The sequence below is a fragment of the Nipponia nippon genome, unplaced genomic scaffold (genome assembly GCF_047370975.1).
Source record: "Nipponia nippon isolate SJK-2023a ecotype South Korea unplaced genomic scaffold, ASM4737097v1 scaffold_2, whole genome shotgun sequence".
Classification (NCBI taxonomy): Eukaryota; Metazoa; Chordata; class Aves; order Pelecaniformes; family Threskiornithidae; genus Nipponia; species Nipponia nippon.
The window spans coordinates 3,415,914-3,434,595 of record NW_028262336.1 but is presented as its reverse complement, the minus strand read 5'-3'; the positions used below and the strand labels follow the sequence as shown (position 1 = coordinate 3,434,595).

At 51.3% G+C, this 18,682-nt stretch overlaps 1 protein-coding gene across 1 annotated transcript in view; it reads right to left on the bottom strand.

The window, feature by feature from the left end:
• Positions 1-472: 472 nt before the first annotated feature.
• Positions 473-18,682, bottom strand: part of FSTL1 (follistatin like 1) — a 55,400-nt gene continuing 37,190 nt past the window's right edge. The window contains exons 3-11 of the mRNA XM_087758719.1: positions 14,899-15,003; positions 13,507-13,636; positions 12,293-12,325; positions 10,781-10,911; positions 7,884-8,002; positions 6,996-7,108; positions 5,801-5,911; positions 4,001-4,098; positions 473-3,737 (exon numbers count right to left, since the gene is read on the bottom strand). Of these exons, the coding sequence (XP_087614845.1) occupies positions 3,693-3,737; positions 4,001-4,098; positions 5,801-5,911; positions 6,996-7,108; positions 7,884-8,002; positions 10,781-10,911; positions 12,293-12,325; positions 13,507-13,636; positions 14,899-15,003 (885 nt within the window). The 3' untranslated portion in view covers positions 473-3,692. The remainder of the gene's footprint in view (positions 3,738-4,000; positions 4,099-5,800; positions 5,912-6,995; positions 7,109-7,883; positions 8,003-10,780; positions 10,912-12,292; positions 12,326-13,506; positions 13,637-14,898; positions 15,004-18,682) is intronic.

The window sequence follows — 18,682 nt, the reverse complement described above, 5'->3', positions numbered from 1 at the left end:
AGAGCGATGGCCCCATACTCCACTACCTGCGTCCCTCTGCATTCTTCCTCTTCTGCAACGGTTTGCCTTTCTATCGGCAGCATGACCCTAACTCACGTTCATCTTGCGACGGCATCGCACACGGGGAGCTGCTAGGTTTTTCTTTCCCGACGGCACAGGCGGGGCGCGTGCTGGGGGAGCCAATGGGGGATACCAAAAGGACTGTGGAGCAATCTCATCATTGAAAGCTGGAGGCAGGAGTCACGGCTGCCGGCTGCACCGGCTGCACCTCTGCTGCTGGCTCGCCACGTGATTGCAGCGTTCCACTTCTCTCTGCCGTTCCTCAGTTTCCCCTCAGCTATAAAACAGAGACAGTGGTGTCTCACGTTTGTCAAGCGCATTGAGATCTGGGTATAAATGTGCAAAAAGACAGCTGATTTTTTTTTTTTTTTTAAACAAGGAATGTGGCTTGTGAGAAATAAAACAAAACGTGTTATATTTTTTAAATTTTGTTTCATTTATTTGGCAGTAATATCCAAACCCCCCGCTTCAAAAAAAATTACAAAATCAAGTAAAATAAGTGCACTAAGGAAACCTACAGAATACTGATAAATTTCACACACGTACAGGAGGGAATATAGAGGGAGGAGTGGGACTTTTTTGTTTGTTGCTTAAATTTGGCTTTTTGGAAAAAAAAAAAAATGCCTTCCCTGCCCCTTGCAGTCTGTACAGCGATTGTCCCAGAGGGAACGGCTGGAATTCAGCGCTTCCTTCCCCAGCAGCCAGCTCACCCTGCAGAAGTTAGCGGCCGCCCAGCCTGCTGCAGGGTACAGAGCCGCTTGCTGCTCCCTCGGTGCGGGGAGGCGAGATGTCTCGGTCCCCTTCGGGCACCGCAGCCCTTCGAACTGGCATCGCTCTCCACAGCTGCGCTTCCCTCCCAGGGCGCAAGGAGGAACAGGCTCCGGAGGCGGCAGCCCTTTCCGTGGAAGCGTGTTGCTGCGCTCCCACCCCGCTGCCCCAGGATACGTTGTATGGCTTGTCAGAGAGCTCGGCTGAGACAGCAGCCCATCCCTTGGCCTTCGGTGCAAGCGCCAGCTCTGTAAACCTCAACCGCCAGCGCCCACCTCTCCAGCTGTCCCCGGCAGCTGTCCTCGTAGGCCGCAGGTCCACAGGAGACCGGAGGGGGACTAGAGAACCTACCGCATAATGCAGCCTACAGAAGCCCTTCAGGTGTGGATCAGCCTCCCCTTCCTGCACATGCTCTGCTTCTCCCCGTTGGAGATTTTCCCGACTGGACAATAAGATGTTACCCCCTTCCAGGGAAAGCCTTTAAGGCAAGCTGTTGCGTTTTTTCTAAGGCACTTTAATGATCCAAGCTGGAAGGAAGTGAGCTGGGAGGCACGAACCACCTTTCAGAGCAGGGTCGGAATGAAGCAGAACATTGTTAATCAATATTCCTGTGACTCCAGATCCAGCACGTGAACTCCAGTTCCGCTCATGCTGTTGGGGAGGAGCGAGGGTATGTCTAATGGGTGCTGCTGGTCCACCAACGGCTTCCCCCAGTGCCACCAGAACACAAAGAATGACTCCATCCCAGTGTAGCATTGCCCACGTTACCCTCAGCTCCTATGGACTCATCCCCCTCACCTTCACAGGTGACAGCTTCTCACATCCAGACCCTCATGGGAAAAGAACCAGCCCCCTTCTATATTTGTTACGCCAAAACCTCCGAGCATGGCGGGGCAGATGATGACTCTCACTGGAAATGCGGCGCTGTGCCAAAGTCAATGGAAGTCCTCTGGGTTCACATCAGGAAAACGGCTCCAAGGCCAGACAGCCTTTAGCAAATCTGGCTCATGGGCGAGACCACAGGAGGGACCAAGCTTTTTTCTTTGCCTACGCTTGCTAGGTACCAGCTCGTTCTTCCTCTCCAAGGAAAGCACTGTGCAAAAAGGGGAAGGTTGGGACAAAAGCCCTGCTGATCTTCACTCAAACCAAACATGCTTTTGCAAATGCAAGTGGAGTTTCGCTTGAGTAAGCACTAGGGACTGCGAGACAGCTGGCAGCAACTGCTGAAGTTGCTCAGAAACAGGAGGATGGAAGTCACAAGCAGTCGTCTCGACTCAGGGGATGTGCAACTGCTTGGGATGCACAGCAGGGGCACGAAGGGAATGTGGAAGCAGGATGTTCAGGTGTGTGAGCGTATGGAGTACACTTGACAGCTGCAGGAGAAAATCAGCTGGGCTTGAGGCTACAGAGGTGACTGTCAACAGAAGAGCATTTCATCTGTATCTAGGACCAATGCTCTGAGAAACGGGACGAAAATGACCCATGAAGGGATGTGAGGGTGGTCAAAGACGGTCTGATCAAAGACACCGTGAAATGCATCCGCAATGAGGCTTCCAGCCCTGACTCCAAACTCAGACCCGGAATCAAAGACTAATGCTGCTGCCTCACCCCAGAGGGAGACGGAAAGCCCAGGATGATGGCTAACAGCCCAGACTCCAACTGAACAGTTTCCTATGTAGTCAAGCCTTTTAAGATACCCTCCTAATGGGATTGCCTGGTCCCTCTGTCTCTAGACTACCTGGCACTTCCCTCTGGGCATTTCAGAGAGGCACGAGCACGGACTTTGAGCACATGGTCAATGCTAGCGAAGGGAGCAAGAGCTACAGAGAGCTGCAGTGTCAATCCGTGCCTGGTGAAACTGATTACATCCAGCCCTGTCTCTTCTTCCCATGAGGACATTGCTGTCCCCAGTTGAGAAATACCCTGTAGTGCCGGGCTCACAAGTTGCTTGTGGTGTTTGCGGTGGCCGAGCGCAGTGTGATACAAACTGTGCATGGGCATTACAGCACTGTCAGTAACAAAAACCCACAGGCTGCGTTTTCTTGAAAGATCTAGAGCTACGAAACATACAAAAGTTGAATTACTACCATAGGAAATAAAGTAATAAAAAAAAAAAAAAAGAACAAAACAAAAGGGGGAGTCAGCATGTGAATGTGATAAGAAAAAATATGAGAGCACCTCTAAGGAGGGGGCAGGGAGAGTGAGAGTGAGATGAGGTCAAAAGGAACCATGTTGTGTTGGAGCCCACAATGTACTGGAGGAGCTGCTGGGGACGGTCTGGTGGAAAGCAAGGAGGAACGTGCTGGACTCAGGCCAGCAGCATGGCACCACAACTTCCAGGTGTCACACCAGGCTGCCCAGCTTTGAGGAGCTCGAACCAAAGGGGAGGGTAAGCAGGGCAAGGTCCTTGGCTAGCGATGCCCTGCAGCACACGTGCTAAGCCACAAAACTGCCGGGCCTGTATTTCTGCAGCCAAGGCCGGTGCTGACAATTATATCAATCGAAGACCCCCTTTTCTATCCAGCACTGACCTCCGTCCTTTCCCCAGATCCAGGGGAACAAGAAATCCCTGTGAGCTCTTGGAGGGATCAGCTCTCTGCCTTGGGAAGGGGTCCCAGAGGCTGCTGTAAGTCCCTCCCCGCCTTCCAAGGCCCCAGCAACGAAGCTCCCTGAACAGGTGGGCTCTGCTCCCCTCCCCTGGCCCCATTCTCTGTGTATTACAAAACAAATAACCCATCGCTATACAATGTAAATATCTGTGACTGGGCAACTGTAGCAGACACTTGTGCATACTGAGATCAGCACTGGAGGACAGGGCGGCAGGTTGGGCCCATCCTCCTGGGCTCCCCCGGTGTGGAGGCCCCTTACATCTCCTTGGTGCTCATTCTCTTGGTCTTCTCGGCCGTCTCCTAGAGAAAGAGAGCACAAAAGTGAAGCTCTGCGCTGACACAGGAGCTGGCACGGCCCTGAAGCCTGTGGTCCATCCACAAGCAGTGCCAGCACTGGCTTAATACGTCAAAGCCCCACACCTGTGTTTGTCCCCACAGGTAACAGGGATCCCCCTTTGCTGTGCTCCCCCTCCTACCAGAAATCTCCAAGTGACAGAAGCGGAGGGAACCCCTCTAGCAAGGAGGGACTTAGCGCGAGCAGACCTTCCCAACCTCGCGCTAACCTGATGCTTCTGCAGTTCCTGCACGTATCTAGCCAGCTCCTCCTCAGTCAAGTCTTGATCAGGTCGCTGTCTCTGAGCAGGCACCTTGTCATTCTTCCCTGCAAGCAGAAATGGAGCTCAGCATTATCACAAATGGGGGATGCCAATTTCAGAGGCCGAACCACAGAGAACAAGAAGAGGCAGGTCGGCCACGGCACACCTCAACCTTAGGAAAGTTTTGCTGGAGGAAGGTATGGGCTGGCTTCTCAGAAAGAGAACGGGCCTTGCGGCTGCCTGGGACTTCAGAACCTGGGTATCCAGTCTGTCCCTGTCTCTCCCTCCCACGTGATAAATAATAAAACCACACGGAAGAGGCCGCGTATTGTTTAAAAGAAGCACCTATAATTAGTTCAAACGTCTTGGCCTCTTGTAGGGAACAAATGGAAGCTCAGTGCTATCCAAGCACAATAACTGATGCTTAATGAAGAGGTAATTTCACTCAGTGGAGATGCAACTTGCTGATGTATCTGATCCGATTCTTTAGTTTCATTATCCCTCTAACCCCTCTGCTGCTCTGACATGGTCAAGGAATTGTCCCATTGCATGCTTCTGCCATGGATGCAGGGAACAAAGCAGGCAGCAAGACTGGGTGTTGCATAGCAACTTTGAAGCTTTTTCCTGGGGGGGCAGCAAAGAGAGTCTCTCACTCGGTTGCTTAACCTCTGAGACCTACCCACAGCTCCTCTGGCAGCTCTAGGAGTATTACAGTTATCTTTTCTGAGGCAAGTTCCTGCTGCCACAGCAAAATCTGAACTGAGGTGATCCTGAAGCCTCTGCTGCAGAAGGCCAGGCAAACGTGGAAGAAACTCTAGACATACTTGTTGCTGTTCCCCTCTCTCCTTCATCTGCCCAAGGTACTGGCTGTAGATCTGAACTAACGTACTGCTGACAGCTGCCGCGCAGCACTGAAAACTAAGCTCACGCAGAGGCCTTGTTTCTAGGGAAGAAGGCCAGAAAAATGCAGTGCAGTGCTGGGAGGGTGGATGGGGCTCCTTGAAAAGGACCCGTACATTTTCCAAGGCAGGGGAAAGCTGGCTTTCCACTGGCCCTGGAGCATCTGTAAGAAGGCAAAGCAGAGAGCTGCTGTTCACAACCCCACCATGACTTCCCACAGTTGTAACATGGACCTTCCAGAGGAAGAACAGACAGACCAACAACCCTGCCTTACTATGAACACCACCTCCCTTCATCTCCATCACCATTATTTTCTTTTACTTCTACAGTTCTTATGGCAAGAAGCTGAAGTGCTTTCTTGACGTTACTAGAAGAAGTCTCCTATCTCCTTCCTGGGGGCAAGACAAGACCCTAGCTCCTGCTTTACAGATACCGTAAACGCAGATACAGTGAGGACACGGACATGCATACAGGAAAGCTGACTTGCTCGCACCTACACATATGGTTGTAGACAGTGACCTATTTGGTCTGTGCATGCCCCAAGCCAGCTGGACGCAGAGCAGCTCTGCTCTGGAAGGTTTGGTGCTGAACTTTCATGACACCAAATCCGAACTACAAACCCCAGCAGCATTGCCCCCAACCCAGTTACACACTTTCTGACCTCTAAAACAAAACTGGCTTGGGTTTGGCCAACATGGAGCACGGGAGGGTGATGCAGAAGCCACCCATAGAGAAGTTGAGGAAGAGCTGGAGAGAGAAGAAATCTGGATAGCTGGTGGAAAGATAGAAAGAAAGATAGAAAGACAGAAAGCAAAACCCCCTTTTGTACAAAACCAAGTACAGTAACTGTCTGGAGAGCATACGGACCCTCGCATGTCATTGCCGTGCACACCCAGTTCCCGCAGGCACAGACGCAGCGGTTGCACTCCACCTGGGTCTCTGCTCCGTCCTCATAGGTTTCATCTTCCAGGGCACACTCTAGAGAGGCACAAAACAAGGGCAGTGGTTGTGAGATAGCGAGCAGGCTAAAGACAACATACTTTGGAGACGCCTAGAGAGAGAAGAGGTACACGGTTTTGGAGGAGGCCTTCCTTCCCCTAACCACCAAAGTTTCATAATGACTAAAACATTCACGCTGAATTTGGTGTGTGAAATCAGCCAAAAAATAATTTGGGAAAGGCAAACATGTCATTTTCCTTCCTCAAAAGAACACACTTCAATTTCTCAATTCCAAATGAAATCTCAATATTGGATTGTATTTGCTGTTGTCCTGAGAAAGAAAGAAAAAAAAAAAAAAGGTTTCTCATGTCAGCTCGCATTTCTTCTCACAGATCTATTATATGTTTAAGTCAAGGCCCCCAAAGAAGTCAAGGGCCTGTATGGTGTTAAGTGAAAACCAGCTGATGCTGTTTTCTGGGGGAGGTGCAGCATCCCTAGCTTCCCACTGAAACAGGCAACAGAGAGTTCAACTTAATATTCCTTAAGAAGCATAGTCTCTGGCTGCTCCTTGGTGCCACCACAGTGGGACGTAAATCCGGCACCTTTGGACCAGCACCCCCTGAGGAGGCAATTAGATGAATGGCTAGGCACGCCTGGTCAGCAGAACACGAAGCTGCTTCCATGTGAACTGTAGCAGTAAGCACAATTTGGAAGGATAGTGAACTTTGAGATGTTCATCAGGGAGGCTCGCTGCAGAGCATAGCAGGACTTTGGTCTGGTCCGACTTTCCTAAGTTATCCAGACACGAAATCCTCACATGATTTATCTCCGCACTGTTAAATACATGCCTTGACCTTCTAAGCATACCATATCCATTCAACCTATGCCCTTACTTGCTTCTAAAATCCAAACCTTTTTCATCGCAAGAGCTGTGGGACAGAAAAAGCAGTATTTTCGACAATGCAGGGACAAGGGGTCCGGTCGGATGGGAGGCAGGCGCATATCAACATTATCTCTGGGAGCAGAGTTAACAGCATCCGATGTCTGGCCCAAAGCTGGTCTCTTTTCTTTCCTCCCTTCCCAGGACCCCTCTGGTTCCCCAATATAAGTGAGGAGTTCCTACTTTTCTCTGGTGGGTTGAACGATGGGCTGAGGCACTTGAGAAATTCATTGAAGCTGAGCTTCCAGTCAGCATTTTCATCTGACAGCTCAATGAGGGCATCTACGCAGAGTCCCCTGAAAGGAAAGACAGAGGCATGTTCTGCACAGGGCTGTACCAGGCAGGTCCCTGCTCTACTGGCTTCGGAGTACAGATGAGTAAAACCAGTAATATCTCGGAAGGCTCTGAGATGCCTGGCAGAAGTGGCTTCTCTAAGGAAACTTCACTGCATATAGACAAAAGAAAAACAGACGCAAAATACTCCCTTGGCTGGCGAAGGGCTGGGAACTGAGGAGGTGCTCAGAAGAGCAGGAATAGGACCCTGTTGACATCTGCGTGCTGTCACATGAGTAGAGACACAAGCACAGCCTAACCACAAGCAGCCTGTTCTCCTCAGTCACACACACAGAAAAATGGAAACCTCTCAAACTACATTTTCATGCGATGCTTGCACCAGCTCTCACTGCAGGCTGCCCATGAGCTGTGTTTTCCCACCATCTTCCTTGCACTGGGTCTAGCTACCAGGCAAAAGGTGAGTAAAGTCCGCTGGAAAGCTAATTTATTAGGAAATAAAAAAGACAACACATTTTCTGTCGCCCGACTCACCTTCTGGCTGCACACCTACTAGATTTAAGGCAAAAGAGGGTTGGAATATATGCCTAACGTGAAGGGTAGGGGTGGGACTGCTCCTTTTGGTGGTATTCACACCTAATTAAGTGAGAAGCCACTTCATACACAGTTATCTTTGTTAGTCCAAGCCCTAACTGATATTTTCCATGAGTGGATTTTCATGCCGCCTTCTGCAATGTCTGGCCCCCTGGCCCTCCTTCTGGCCTCCTGCCCACTGCCCACCTGAGCAGCTTGTTGGTCTCCTGGTCCATGTAGGTGGTGATGTTGACGGCAGTCTCATTCTGCTCCACAAACTTCAGGAATTCAGTGGAGTCCAAGCGAGAATCGCCATCGTCAAAGCTCTGTAGGGAAAGATGGGAAGATGCGAGAGAGTCTGATTTATCAGTTCAGGGTAGCCCTTCTTTCTCCCTCGTCCATACGTACTTAGCATTTTTGAAGCTTTAGCAAAAGACGTTGCATCAGCCCTGTTTTGCACAAAGAACAGAGGCTCAGAGAAAAGCAGCAACATATCCATAGTAGCATCAGAACCGGGAGACATGATCCTAGCCTTGTTCTCACCGATAAGCTACACTGCCTCTCATTCACCTCCTGCTGCTTGATTTATGGCTCTAACCCCATTTCTTCTCTTTGTCCCAGCCAGCTCTTAGCCTTCTTCTATACCGCCTGCCTTAAAGCAGACCAGTTGCATTCAAGGAGGTTTCCAATATGTGTAAATCCAAAGCTGTGCCTGGACTGTGACAGTGACAACAGGGAAAATCACAGGAAGCCATCTTCTGCCCATCCCAAAGAAGGAGCAATTTAATGCGATGGCACAACGCCTCACCACCAACTTCTTAAGGTCCTGACAGGACTCCTGGCATTGAAGAGCAGGATTTTTAGCCCTAAAATCCTGGCTGTACTCCCGAAGAAGTAATTGCATTTTGCCTTCCTGTTTGGAGATGTCATATCACAGTGCCGGGCACTCAGCAGGAGCTGCCGGGCCCCCTCAGAGACAGCTGCATTGCAGGGAGGGGAAAATGAATTCTGCACACAGACTGCTGCCGGCTCATTTTTGCTGTGTGACTTGGGGCAGGTCACTGTGTCTCCTCGTGCAGTGCTTCCAGGAATGCTGGAAGAGACACTGCCTGTTGTTACCTCTATGTGGTTCAGGAGAAACCTGTAGGGCTAGGAGAGTTACTCTGCACGCTGTAGCCTGTGTGTAACTGCTCTACTAACATGTTTCAACTTCTACTAGACTTTGAAGCCTCTCGTCCCGCTATTTCTTGTGAAAGTGGCTGCAGTTCCCTTAATAACCGAGACTCAGTTAAGCTAGTTTTCTTGCTTTTTAATGCTACGGTATGCATTTACGTGTTCCCCCAGAGACCTTCCAAAACAGAGCAGCTTCCCACTACTGGCCTCACTCCTCTTGAAATAACATCCTCCAAGGTCAAGGCCTGCCTGCCGTACAGCCCACATCCCAGTGATCCACACAAGTCAGGCTTCCAGGAGGGAAACAGCTTAATGCCACATCTACAAACCTCCCCACCAAGGAGAAAAGGAAAAAGCTTCATGTCATCTTTGTCTCCCGTGTTTATTACCTGCAGGGCAGGAATCAGGCCATTCGAAGGGCAGAGTGAGGAGCCCTGGGGCTGGGCACGGCAAAATTCCTCCAGCTACAGCAGAGCCTCATTGGTGAAACAGATTTGTGTGTGTTTGAACCCATTTAGTTTGCTTTGCTTGTGTTTGTCCCACATTGCTCCAAGCTCTGAATTCTGCTTTAGAAGTATTTCAAAGCTGTAAGGGTTGTTGACATGGGGTACTACCACCTGACAGAGAAGGAAATTCCCCCTCTGGTCCCATATGGCTTTGTCATGGAAACTTTCACCCACTTGTGCCTGGGATCAGTGCTCCAGAAAAAAGGGGACAATACAAAGAGCACCAGGCCGTCTGCCTCTGAGCTGCGGCCACGGGATTTCACCAGCCCCCAACAGGCCTGGGGCTGACGGGGCTGCGCGGTGGCAGTGGAGCAAGCCTGTGGCTAGCTCATGCATTTCAGCAAAGCCCATGGCCTGGGGAGATTCTGCAAAGGCGGCTGGGGACAGCACGCTTGCAGGGGGAGGGACGGCGCAGCTCCCCTCTGCAGGACGCCGCAGCTTTCGGGTGCTGGCAGGCGCCGGCGGGGGTGCCCGAGGCAGTGGGTCACAAGTGGGTTTCCACAGACGGAGCAGCATTAATGGCTACAAAGGTGAAGATGCTCTCTGGAGCGCGGGGACCAGCTCCTCTGTCTCACCAGGGGGTGCCATTGCCATGGCAAATTTGCTTGCAGCGCTAACTCCTGTCAGGCACCATTAATCTCTCGCTGTCAACAGCTTATGATTTAAACACTCTCCCCCTTTCCCCACCTGCTCCTCCAGCTCCATCCTGAATGCTTTGAAGTCTTTATCAGGAGCTGGGTGTGAGGGTGAGGGATGCAGCAGCGCATGTGGCAGGAGCATGGGAGAAGCCTGTGATCCGCTGGTTACCAAAGGGGGTGGGGATGGGCTGAAGGACAGACTGACAGGGAGGAGGGAAGAGGAATGGGATTATTGCAGGGCCCGAGACTCACGGCGGTTCCTCTCTCTCTGCAGAGCACTAGGGAACTGCCAGCTCTCAGTCACAACTGGGCCATACTCCTTGCAAGCAAATATCCACCTTGAAGCCCCCAAGTGTCCCCTGTCCCCATCTCAACGTGGCCTTGGGACTGTCTGGCACAAAGGATCAGCAGCCCCTGCCTGGGCTTCCTGCGTTTCCAGCACTTTCACCCACCTTTTCTCCTCTGGCTATCTTTTGTCTCCCAAGATCAGTTCTCTCCCCTGCCACAGGCACACTCAGCCTGCCCTCCTCCTTTTCCCCAGGGCAGGTCAGATCCCCAGGGATGCTCCAGGTCTGGGCTGTCATGTAGCCGTGCCGATGGCTCTGTCAGCAGCTGCTGCAGGCAGCACGTAACGCATCGCGCTGTGGGACATATCAGACCTCTCTGGCCCCCAGTTTGACAGGCCCATCACACACCGGAGCCTCTCGGGTTAGGGCATGGCAGCTGCTTTGCAGTGACAGGGCAAGAAGCGTTCTCTGGCTTCTGAGGCAGGCGCTGCTCTACTTGCCTTGAAATACTTGTCCAGGACTTCACTGTAGTTGCTGCCCTTGGAAAACCAGCCGTCGGGGATAATCTCAGCTTCCAGCCACTGGATGACGCGGCGACGAAGCTCATCCCTGTCCGACTGGTAGCAGACCACTGTAATGGGAGGTGTAGCAGAAGAAAAAGCAAGGATGAGAGAAATGAAGGTGGCAAGGAGACCACAGAGAGACGACTGGAAATAAAAGCCGGCCGGCCAGCCCTGACGGCAGTTTGCAGGCCCCTCCGGCATGCTCCACTGCCAGATCCCAGCAGAGGTGCCACAGCTGATGGGCTGTGGGTGACACCATGTGGCAAGGCCAGAAAACGACACTCCTGCCAAAGCTCTTCTGCCTTCCCGTCCCTGAAGGTTGTGGAAGAGCAACCCAGAGCTGACTCATCTTGGTGTGAGGAGTCCCCCGACCGAGGGAGGAAGGTGACTGACCGTGTCCCCAGGCTTCCCGATGCTGTGCAGAACAGACATTCGACCGTCAACCCGTACAAAGAAGTACCAAAACTTCTATCCTCTGCAAGGGTGAAGACTAGACTGAGCAAGCCTTTCCACCATGCTGTCCCCAAGACCTGAATTTTAGGGCCTACTGTCTCAGGAGATTTTGTTTTTTCAAAGCCCTGACTTGTCCACTCTGATTGGAAATGAGAGGGGGTCAAGTTGGGCTTGTTTGCAGTGCTCTCCACAGTCACAGGTTTCTCTAGGTGGACATCTCTTTGTGTGCTAGTACCAAACCATGCATTTAGAAGCAGAACTGAAAGCCTAGATCTTCTGTCTTCTGTGAGTTGTCACACCCGCCCAGAGGTCAATGGAGCCAGAAGGGGAATCAGTGTGCATTCATGTCATTTACACACACTAAGGATCTCCTTCTGAATCCAGTGACTACAATCACAATGAGACATACAAAGGAAAAAAAAAAAAAAAACAAAACATAAAGATTCTGCATGTTTAATTTTGAACTTCCTTAAAACCGCTTTACGGTGGTGGCCGTGCCCTGACATGGTCCTTTCCCTTAAGCTTGTACGAGGGTTTGCTCTCATCTGTCCTAGGAAGCTGAAGTCGATGATTATACAGCTCCAGTACGTAGAGGCCATGGATGGGAGAAGGGTCCCCTGATGAAGCACAGGCCGCGGCCCCAAAATCCATAGTCTAAGTACACAAGGCAATGCGTAAGGGGAGAAACCAGGCACAGGGAATCAAAGAGACCCCAGGGGCAAGCTGGGTTTCATTGCACCTTGTACGTGCTCAGAGTCCCTGAGACATCCCAGCACAGTGAAGAGCCCAGGAGATGTATAAGCTCTGAAGGGTTACCCAGGAGTAAAGAGCTGGGCAATCATATTTCAGCTGATTTATCAACTCAGACTCTGCTACAGCCAGTGCAGAGGTATGACCCTTACACAGAGCTGTGCAACTTCCCCCGCAGACCTTCCTCCCCATCTCCTTTCCCAAATTCACACAGAGGCCCCAGCCAGAAAGGAGATGGCTTCTTACCTGGACTTGCAGCTGGTTTCTCAGACTTCTTCTCTGTTAATGGAAAGACAGAAGAGGACATTTCTGATGCAACATGAAGCAATACGAACCTCTTCCCACCCTGGGAGCCACTTGGGCAAGAGCAGAGGAACCTGGGAGTCTTTGGAAACATGAGGGCCACGTATATGATTAAGGGACTGGAACATCTGTCGCCCCAAGGGGAGACTGAGGACTGTTTAGCCTGGAGAAGGCTCAGGGGCAATCTCATCAATGTTTATAAATCTGATGGGAGAGAATGAAGCAGACTGAGCCAGACTCTTCTCTGCAGTGTCCAGTGACAGGGCAAGAGGCAGCGGGCACATACTTAAACACATGAAATTCTGTCTGAACATAAGGAAACACTTTTCTACTGTGCGGCTGGTGTGGGGGTGAGTTAAACAGCCCCACTGCTGAGGCAAAATCCTTGCTCCTAAAGTTCTTGAGGTCCCTCATGAACATGGATGGTAGTATGGGCTTTGGGGGTTTATCCTGACCTTTCCCCAGCAGGCAGACTGGGAGACCTGCCTGGCTGAATCCAGAGAGAGGCAGGCAGGAGCAAGACGTTGCCGTGCTCTCCTGAGTGCCCCCCTTCCAGCAACCCAGAGAGACAACAGCTCCAAGATCCCACCGCAGCCAAGGTGTCAGGGTCCTGAGTGGACTAATGAGGGCCTTAATGGCCCTGCCAAGCTCACCTAGGGCCTCCATTCACACTCCCTACCCATGAGCTCCATTTCAGCTGATGTCTCAGCCCCTAATCCTTGCCTGGGATTATGTTGTAGGTATGCCTGTCTCCCGCTCTGTTGCAACCATTCCCGTACCTGCCATAGACCCTGTTGATCTAGGCCCTGACCTGGTGACTGTCTTCCCACCTTGATCTCAGACCTGCTATAGACTGCATCACTATGGCCTTGTCTGGCAATTATTGGCCTGTGCCTGATCCTGGTCACCATCACCAGAACTGATGCTGACCTGATTTCATGACTTGACTTCAGGCCTACTTCATCACCACAAACTCACCTGGTGATCTGGACTCTTGGTTGAACCTGGCTATCATTCCCAGGCTTCCCCTGGTTACCCGGCTCTGCAACCATAGTACAGGGTCCTGGCCAGCGAGACCTCTGCCTTGCCTTGCTATCACACTTGGCTCCCTCCCTTAGAGAGCAGCCAGCCCTCATCGCTCCCTGACACAGGGTTACCTTTACAGTGGCCATCGTAATCCACCTGGATCTTGGAGCCAGTGAGGCAGGCATCACGGTGCAGCTCACAGTGGTTCAGGTACGTCTTGCCATTGCTACCGCACACAGGCCTCTTGTGAGGTTTGCATTGCTGTGAGAGAGCCAGAGAAGACAGCATTTTGCCTGCCTCTTCAGGACAGCTAGCGGGAGGCAGGTGAGTCCCAGCATCAGCCCAACTCAACAGAAGCTCTTGGCACAGCCCCTTTGGCCCAAAAGGTGTTTGGAGCAGGCTGAACACTCCCATCGCCACCCCAAAAAAACCCACACAGAGAAGCTCGTGGGTGTGGGTTCAAAGGCTTCACTTTATCCCAGCCTTTGTCACCGCCACCACCACAAGAGCCTTCCTGAAAGCAGAGCCCAGCAGAGAAATTGGTGCCCAGCATAAATACTGAGTGCAATCCTGCAAGTGCTGCTCTGTATGCCATGGATGTGCCTGTCCAGAGGTGTTTCTGTGAATCTGTTTTGTGCACCTCTGCTTGCTCAGCTCTGTTGCATCTCTTTGTAGACTCTGCTCCACCCTTCTGCAACCGAATGTAGAATAAGCCATCAGCCACAAGCAAAGAGCACACCCTACAGCAGAGGGAGAGTTCACCAGTGCCACTGTTCAGGCTGTGGGCTTCTTTCTTGTGTCCCTTTCAGTCTGGCCAAGCCTAGCCAGAATGACAGACTCTCTTCCTGCTAACAGGGCATTTCGCTCTCCAGTGCCCAGGCTGGCCGCATCGGAGCTGCGGGCTCTGAGGGAAGTGGGAACAAAGAGCCTCACACCCATTCCCAGGAGCCAGGCAGGAATGGTTTGAAAGCACGAGGCAGAGCGGAGTAGGGAGACACTGTGTCTCTACAGCTGGGAAAGGCTCTTCTGATCATCTCCAGCTCCCTGCTGGATGGAGCTATTCATCCTCACAGCACTCTACTGCAATTATTTCCGTTTTACAAAAGCTAATTTTTAGTAGGGTGCTTGTAACCTCCTCAAACAAGACACCAGTGAGGGCAGGCTGTCTTGGAGCTCACAGACCTCTCCCTACAGTGCCCTCCAAGGCCAGCTGCATATCAGTACCCTACTGGGCTTTCCCAACAAAAGACCTCCAGCCAAGTCTCCTGTGCGTGTAAAGACCCTACGCACTTGTGTGAGTAGCACAGCTGCAAGCTCCAGACAGTATCTACGCTACAGGGCTCTTCTCCCACACCACTCTGGGAAACACCCTGCTGTCTGAAGAGCCACTGTGAATTTGCAGCTGCTCCAAAACAGCCGCAGCCTCATCCCATCATGGGATCCTTCCAGCAACCGAAACCCGGACGGGGGGTGGTGGCGGTGTGACACCCATCCCAGACGGAGAAGCTGTGCCGCCCTCCTACCTCAATGCAGAGGCAGGTTGGTTCCCCCTTCTCTGTCATTGCACACTCCCGCCCAGCTCCGCAGAAAACATTGGCACAGATCTTGGATTTGCTCCTTGGCTCTTCCTGCAAGACACAAAGTAAAAGATACAAAATACGTCAAGTTACCCAGAAAAGCAGCAACACAGCTTTAAAAGATAACACATTTAACTTCTAGGCTGGACCAAAGAGCAGCAAGGCAGTAAGGCACAGGTTACAGAACACGAGAGACATGACTGCAATAGGTGAACAGCTCAGACAGTAACCAGGAGCAGACACAAGAGCTAGGGCTACAGCCCCAGCAAGAGAGGGCTTCCTTAAGGTCATTCCCGGAAAATCACCTAGGAGAACTGAGCAAACACGAGCAAGAGAAAATCTAGCACGAATGGCAAGAATAATTCGCTCATGTCAAGGACTGCCATCTTCAAAACCTTCTTCAGGGAGGGCAGGGAGCAGAAATGTCTTTGCTCGAGACACTTAAGCAGATGAACATAACCCTGGAGAAAGGTGTGATACCAAACAGGCAGAAGAAATCACCATCAGGCACCAGAAAATGCCCCTGTCACAAAAAACCTTCACAAAACTACATGACCCGTTATCTTGCCTCCACTGGTCAAGATTAAACACTTCAAAGGAGGAAACACTGTCATAGATAATTATACTGTAACCTTCTCACAGAGAAAATCTCTTCCTGGTCCCTGACAGCCAGCAGTTGACTCATGCCCTGCAGCACAATTTATACGGTTTACAGTCTTCTCCTATCCAAAGTCATCACAAGTATTCTTACTGTTCATGTAACTGTCAAATCTTTTTTTTTTTTTTTGAGTCCCACTGTGTTGCCAAACTGGTGACACCTAGCAGGGAAGATTTCCACAGGTTAATCATGTTTTCAATAAAACCACCATTTACTTTTATCAGTTTAATGTCTTTTTTTTCTTAGACTTTAAGAGAAGACTGTTCCAGAGGTTCAGACTTTGGAGACCCTGGTTTAACTCCCTGCTTTGTCATTAATTTCCTTTGTGACTCTCATTTCATCTAACATTTTCCACCTGGAAGGTAAATATCTGGTTCAGGCTAACCAACTGCCTTCCTCAACAGTTTGGTATCAGAGACAGAAGATGGAGGAATATAAAATAATCAGTGGGAGAGGTCAACCACATCGGCTGTGACTCTTCTCTCTAACACACAAAGGTTTTTTTACCTTCTTATCTGAGTATTATTCTTAACCTCTGCCCATTTGTGGTATCTTTGTACCTCCATCATACACTTTTGAAAGCAAGTGATTCAAAAAGGAGCAGAATTTGCCTGAGGAGCAAGCATTATTGATACATTTAATGACAAATGCTGAGCACATTTTTTCTGCTATTGCTTCTCTACCCTAATTTTCTTTTTTTTGTTTTGCTTTTAAACCACAATTTCACAGCGAGTTGTTGTCTTTTCTAAACAGCCCACAGCGACAGCCAGATCATTTTCTGAATGACCTTGCCCTGGTCTTCAGAATATTTTGTCTGCTGGCCTACTGCATGGTCATCAAGCCCAAGAAGGTCTTTTCAAAGCGTTGCAGGATTCCCTCCAGGTTCACATAGCGACAAACACCTTTCCTACTCTCTGCAAATGTTCCTGCCTCGCTGCTTATCCTGTAAAATGAAAATATAGTATTCAGACGCACCAGTCTTAGCTCAGAAATGTACAGTGTCCCAGGCCTGCTCACCCCACGAAGACAGCCTGTTATCCTCCCTCTGCCCCTTCGTCCTCCTTTCACGCGTCGTTTCTGAGCTGTAAAAGACACGCTGCCCCGTCTGCTGCAGCCACCTCTCCCTAGTTGCCTTCTGGTGGAGGGCTGGGGTGAAAGCTCTAGGCGCTTCTGGGGTGGGATGGAGCAACACGAGTGCTTCACCGCACAAAGCAACCTCACGCAACTTAGGGCGGGAAAGGAAGAATAACTCATTTTGCAAAAAAGCACAAAGAAAAAACAAATTCTCCCAGGCTGGAGTCTGGCTAGGGCGCTCCCACACCTCAAATGCACCGTAGGCACCTAAGCGCTGATCGATTTAAAGGGTTTCGAACAACGTGCCCACGCCTTCGCCGAACCAAAGACCAGGAAAAAAAGAACCAGACAGGGCTTTGAATGGCCACCCACCAAAGTCTGTAATCCAGGTGCCTGGCAATAGATGGCAGTGCTCTGCCTCTCCTCACCATGGCCAGGCAGGGCTGCCAGCAGCAGCCTCACCGCCGTGCCCACCGATGCCAAACCTGGCTCTTGCCTCCTGGGCTGAGATGGCACCGCTGCAACCGCAGCCGGCCCCGGCAGGCATCCGCAGGGACCGACCTTGGGTTGCGAGACTCCTCTCCCCTCGCCAGCTCGCTGGAAACCGGGCCCGCGACACGGCTGTCCTGGCCACAGCTCCCTCCCCTGTAGCGCTGGAGCCCAGGAGCCATCCCACAGCTCTCCCCCTGGGACCAGGGGTGGGGATGCTGGCAGGGTGACACCGCCAGAACAGCCTCTGAGGACAACCTGCCTCCTGCCAGGCTAGAAAGCCATGGTATTCTGATTTTTCTTACTAATCAAAGCAAGACGGTTTGGTGGTTGCTTCTTTGTTGTTTTCAGCTGTGCTAGGCTGGCAGCGGGTCAGAGCTGGTTGCCATGTCCCGGCACGGCTGTCTCCTCCCCAGGGATTTGCTAGAGAAAGAAAAGAAGCAAGCTACTTTGCCTGCCTGCCCTCTCACTCTGGCACAGGGTTTCACAGACTCAGCTTGCTCATCCTCCCTCCTGGCAGCAGCGGCCCTGGCAGGAGCTACCAGGCTGGGTGCTGGCTCCACCGTTAGTGGAAGCAGCTCTCAGCTTCCAGTCCAGTTCCCAGAGCAGTAACTCAGCCCCCTGTGCCCCCCATCCTTGCAATGCTCAGCCCACAAACCATACTTTCTCCATCGACAACCTACAAACCATAGCCTCTCCTACTCGTACGCCCCCCTCCCCAAATCCCCAAGACCCTCACCTCCTTCCTTCACCAGACATCCCCTCTCCTACCCTACATCCACCCACCTTGCACCTGCAACGTGGCCCACTGCGGCTGCTTTGCAGCTCAAGGTGCGCTCCTCTGCCGGGTGTTAGGATCTGCTGCTGCAGATCCCGTCTTCACCTCCTGCAAGAGCCAGAAAACGCTTTCCTCTGCCAGCTTGCCCACAGATGAAGTTTAGGCGTTGCCACCGCTACCGCTCGGTACGACCACAGGGCTCTGAGGGGGTTCACAGCATACTGCAGGGTGGGAGCTCTCTCTAGCAGCTCCCGGCCGCCTTCCCAGCAAATGCCTGAGTCTCCTGTGCGTAACTGGGAATATAACGGAGACGGCGGTGGATGAATGGATGAGTACGGTGTGGGGTCTGCAAACGAGCCTTTATAATATTCACTCCTGATTCTCTGGCAACCTCCCAGATGCTACCAGCCCAACTAGTTTCTTGTGACAGACATTCTGATCTTACCTTGGACCTTGTCATGTTTGTTCTTTATAAAGCTCCGTCTGCTGGAGTCATGTGAGTAAGCGGGGATGGCAGCTGCCACTTCCATACTAAATAGCTCATCTTTGCACCTACCATTTAAAAGCTGGAGAATGTGAACTGCAAAAGTTTAAATGCCAGGTCACCAAAAAAAAAAAAAAAAAAAAAAAGACTCCACAGTGTATTCATCATCCTTAAATGAATTTCAGGATTTGGGGGCTGGAATCGCATTTTTTACACTGCCATTGCCTTTTCTGTCACTGTGGGATTG